This window comes from Nicotiana tabacum, chromosome 16, assembly GCF_000715075.1.
Source record: "Nicotiana tabacum cultivar K326 chromosome 16, ASM71507v2, whole genome shotgun sequence".
Lineage (NCBI taxonomy): Eukaryota > Viridiplantae > Streptophyta > Magnoliopsida > Solanales > Solanaceae > Nicotiana > Nicotiana tabacum.
Genome location: NC_134095.1, coordinates 139,294,545 through 139,299,117, shown reverse-complemented (window position 1 = coordinate 139,299,117; position 4,573 = coordinate 139,294,545). Strand labels below are relative to the sequence as shown.

Sequence of the window (4,573 nt, the reverse complement as noted above, 5' to 3'; positions counted from 1 at the left end):
TGGGTACCCCACACTTATTCTCACCGTCTAGCTCACTTTTGCACACTTCCTCTAGCTTTGCTCCCTATGCTCAAAATCCTACACAGTCAAAACAAGCACTACAAAAATAATACAATAAAAAGAAAAATCAAAACTAAAAGAAAGCAGTAAAGCTGGGTTGCCTCCCAACAAACGCCTGATTTAACATCCCGGCATGATATAGAATCTCGTCTAGTCATTGGCAAGTAACACCTTTGCCTTTTGACGATCAAAGTCACCTACGTAACAGTGCTTTACTCTTTGTCCGTTCACTAAAAACGTTCTCTCACCACCTATGACGTGCAGCTCAATTGCACCATGTGGAGTCACTCTCACTACCTCAAACGGGCCGGACCATCTCGATTTGAGCTTCCCTGAAGAGAGTCTCAACCTTGAATTGAACAAGAGAACCAATTGGCCCGGTTCGAACTCACGATGTTGCATATGCTTATCATGCCAACACTTGGTCTTTTCCTTATATAACTTGGCATTCTCATACGCGTGCAAGTGAAACTCATCAAACTCGTTCAATTGCATCAACCGCTTTCTACCCGCTAAATCTGCATCAAAGTTCAGCTTCTTTATCGCCCAATAGGCCTTGTGCTCATAGAGCTCGTACGGAGAGGTTCCAATTGGAGTTTTGTAGGAAGTCCGGTATGCCCATAGAGCATTATCAAGCTTTGCAGCCCAATCTTTCCTACTTGCACTAACCGTCTTTTCCAGAATTTGTTTTATCTATCTATTTGATGCTTCAACTTGTACACTAGTTTGAGGATGGTAAGTTGTTGCAACCTTATATTTGACCTTATATTTTGCTAAGACATTGTTCAAAAGCTTGTTACATAAATAGGTTCCCCCATCACTTATAATCACTCTCGGGGTGTCGAATTTTGTAAAAATATGCTTTTTCACAAAGTTGACAACAACCTTGACATCATTGGTAGGAAGAGCAATGGCCTCCACCCACTTCGACACATAGTCAACGGCCACCAAAATGTACATACACCCACTGGATGAGGGAAATGGACCCATAAAATCAATTCTCCAGACATCAAAGATTTCAACCTCTATAATACCATGCAATGGCATCTCATGTCTTTTCGTAATTGTTCCCATTCTCTGGCACCTATCACACCTCTTCACGAAATCATGGGCATCTTTAAACAACCTAGGCCAATAGAAACCCGATTGCATCACCTTTCTGCCATTTTGTCACCCGCATGATGACCACCATAAGGTGATGCATGACAGTCATGTAAGATAGCATTTATTTCAAATTCGGGTACACATCTTCTCATTAACTGATTGATGCAAAATTTGAATAGAAACGACTCATCATACACATATGACCTCACATCTCGCAAGAACTTCTTTTTAGAATGGGGTTCAAGATCAGGCCGCATTTCTCCACTTGCTAGATATTTCACAAAATATGTATACCATGGCACCTCCCCAGCAGTAAAGGCCAACAATTGCTCATTCGGGAAGGTTTCCTTGATGATATCTTCCTTAGCTACATGATTCTGAGTTTCTAACCTGGACAAGTGATCGGTCACTTGATTCTCTGTTCCTTTACAGTCTCAGATCTCCAAGTCAAATTCATGCAAGAGTAAAACCTAACGGATTAGCCTTAGTTTAGCATTTTTCTTTTCAAACAAATACCTGATAGCTGCATGGTCTGTGTAGACAATGACTTTGGTGAAAACTAAATAGGCCTGAAATTTATCGAATGCCCACACTATAGCAAGCAACTCCTTTTCTATCACAGTATAATTTATTTGAGTAGGAGTGAGAGTATTTCTTGCATAGTAAATGGAGTGAAATATTTTGATCCTCCTCTGGCCTAATACAACCCGAATTGCACCATCACTAGCATCACACATCAGCTCAAATGGGTCTTTCCAGTCAGGAGCCACTCTGATTGGTGCACTCACTAGCTTCTTTTTCAGCTCCTTGAATGCTTTAAGACAAGCATCGTCAAACTTGAATGACACATCCTTCCCCAACAACCTGTATAAAGGAGAGGAAATTTTTGAGAAATCCTTTATAAATCGGCGATAAAAACCTTCATGTCCCAGAAAACTCCTAACTCCTTTCACTGAAATCGATGGTGGCAAGTTTTCAATTGCTTCCACCTTAGCCTTGTCAACTTCTAATCCATCTTTGGACACCTTGTCCCCCAACACTATACCTTCATGTACCATAAAATGGCATTTTTCCCAATTCAGTACTAGATTATTCTCATTACACCTAAAAAGCACTTTAGCAAGATTGGTTAAGCATTCATCAAAAGAAGAACCAAACATAGAAAAATCATTCATAAAAACCTCCACAAATCGTTCCACCATATCGGTAAAAATAGTCATCATATACCTTTGAAAAGTCGCAGGTGCATTACACAACCCGAATGACATTCGCTTAAATGGATAAGTGCCAAAAAGGCATGTAAAAGTGGTCTTTTCTTGATCCTCTGGGGTAATAAAAATCTGATTATACCCCGAATAGCCATCAAGGAAACAATAGTATTTCTGTACGGCTAACCTGTCAAGCGTTTGATCAATGAAGGGGAGAGGGAAGTGATCTTTTCATGTAGCAATATTCAACTTCCTATAATCTATGCATATTCGTAAACCAGTCATAGTCCTAGTTGGGATCAATTCATTTTGCTTATTCACTACTACAGTCATACCCCCTTTTTAGGTATACATTAAACATGGCTTAACCACTTACTATCGGAGATAGGAGATAATATACATGTATCGAGCCACTTAATCACTTCTTTTCTTACCACCCCTTTCATGATTGGATTTAGGCGACATTGATGTACCACGCTAGTATTGTGTCCCTCCTATATGAGTATTTTGTGCATGCCAAATGCAGGGCTAATACCCTTTATGTCAAACATTGTCCAGCCAATGGCATACTTTTGCTCCCTCAGCACCCTTTAGAGCTTTTCTTACTGGAATTTAGACAAATGAGAAGAAACAATCACAGGTAAAGTGTTAGAACTTCCCATATATGCCTAATAAAGATAAGATAGTAAGGGTTTAAGTTCCATTTTTAGAGCCTCCTCAGCTGAGGGTTTAGGGGGAGGGCCGATTGGCCTATCTAGAGGCTCAAATTAGGATCCTTCTCTTATGTACTCGCAAGTTGCATCCAGAATTTGCAACATCTCCTCAACCTCTTCTTCAACTTCCAAGTGATTGAACAACATCAATGTCTTTTCTAGTTCATCATCTTTAAATGCACTTGGCTCTACGACTGGTTCATTCATCTCTACCACAAAAATCATGGTCAGGTCCTTATAATGATGAGGCAACTGAATGGCTCGATATACATTGAAGACCGTTTCTTCATTGTCCACCCTCAAGATCATCTTACCTTTTTGAACTTTGATAATTGCATCTTCAATGGCAAAGAGAGGTCATCCCAAGATGATAGGAACTAACTCATCAGCCTCATAGTCCAGGATGATAAAATCTATAGGGAAAATAAACTTCCCAATCTGCAGCAAGACATCCTCAATTACCCCTTTAGGATAAACATAAGATCTATAAACTAACTGTAGAATCACCATGGTGGGTCTTAGATCTCCTAAGCTCAATTATTTGAACACTGACAACGGTATCAGATTGATACTTGCACCTAAATCACACAAGGATCTACCTACATCAATTTCATCAATCCTCACGGGGATGGTAAAACTACCCGGATCCTTATGCTTTTGTGAAAGCTTATGTTGAATCCTGCAAGTGCACTCCTCAGTAAGTATGATGGTCTCAAACTCAGTTAACCTATTCTTATTTTCTACTATATCCTTGATATATTTTGCATCTTTTGGAACTTCACGGAGCATGTCCACCAAAGGGATGTTCAAGTGTATCTGCTTCAGCATATCTAGAAATTTGTGAAATATGTAGTCATCATTCTTCTTTCTCAATCTTTGAGGAAAAGGGGGGTGGCACCCTCTCTAATATATGCTCAGACTCTGTTTTGTTTCTCTAATCTACCTCTACAAATTTTGGCACTCTTTCTTCTTCGAGCCCAGACTGCTCCTTTTTCTTCTTAGGCACTTCTACCAACTCTCTCCCATTTCTCAACATCACTGCATTGACTTGAGGATTTTTCTCTATATCACTTGGGAGAGCTCCAGCAACTCTAGTATTTTGAGTGTTAGCCATTTGCCCAAACTACCTCTCTAGATTTCTAAACTCTGTGCGCAATTGTTGATTGTCAGCCATAATTTTTTGATTGTTCATCAAGAGTTGTTTCATCATGTCAGTCAAATTCTCTTCTGCTTGCTGTGGGGGTTTAGGTGGCTGATTATAATTATCTTGAGGCCTGATATTCTGATTTCCATCCCAAGAGAAGTTAGGATGACTCCTCTAGTTCGGATTGTATGTGTTACCATACTGAGCATTTTGATTCATCGGCCCTCTAGCTTGTTGCCCCATATAGTAGATGGATTCAGGATTCATGGGGCATATGTCACTTGTGTGACCTTCACCACATAACGCGCAGCAAATAGACATCTATTGCATATGATACATCTGTT

General features: G+C 39.9%; 2 protein-coding genes across 2 annotated transcripts; both read right to left on the bottom strand.

Moving 5' to 3' along the window:
• Nucleotides 1–210: 210 nt before the first annotated feature.
• LOC142170433 (uncharacterized) lies at nucleotides 211–1,134 on the bottom strand. Its single transcript, XM_075232340.1, has 2 exons — nucleotides 823–1,134; nucleotides 211–732 (listed from the first exon to the last, which is right to left on the bottom strand). The coding sequence occupies exons 1-2, from the start codon at nucleotides 1,132–1,134 to the stop codon at nucleotides 211–213; spliced, it is 834 nt and encodes a 277-aa protein (XP_075088441.1).
• A 2,308-nt stretch (nucleotides 1,135–3,442) lies between these two features.
• On the bottom strand, nucleotides 3,443–4,199 carry LOC142170432 (uncharacterized). Its single transcript, XM_075232339.1, has 3 exons — nucleotides 4,029–4,199; nucleotides 3,689–3,901; nucleotides 3,443–3,580 (listed from the first exon to the last, which is right to left on the bottom strand). The coding sequence occupies exons 1-3, from the start codon at nucleotides 4,197–4,199 to the stop codon at nucleotides 3,443–3,445; spliced, it is 522 nt and encodes a 173-aa protein (XP_075088440.1).
• Between the last annotated feature and the right edge of the window lie 374 nt (nucleotides 4,200–4,573).

Excerpts from the sequence above, each read along its gene's own strand:
- LOC142170433 (XM_075232340.1), bottom strand. The coding sequence starts at position 1,134 with ATGGGAACAATTACGAAAAGACATGAGATGCCATTGCATGGTATTATA. Across the intron at positions 733-822 it reads ATGTCTTAGCAAAATATAAG|ACGGTTAGTGCAAGTAGGAA; the intron begins GTCAAATATAAG and ends ATTCTGGAAAAG.
- LOC142170432 (XM_075232339.1), bottom strand. The coding sequence starts at position 4,199 with ATGGCTAACACTCAAAATACTAGAGTTGCTGGAGCTCTCCCAAGTGAT. Across the intron at positions 3,902-4,028 it reads GAGTGCCAAAATTTGTAGAG|ATACACTTGAACATCCCTTT; the intron begins GTAGATTAGAGA and ends ATGCTGAAGCAG. Across the intron at positions 3,581-3,688 it reads TGAGGATTGATGAAATTGAT|TTAGTTTATAGATCTTATGT; the intron begins GTAGGTAGATCC and ends GTGATTCTACAG.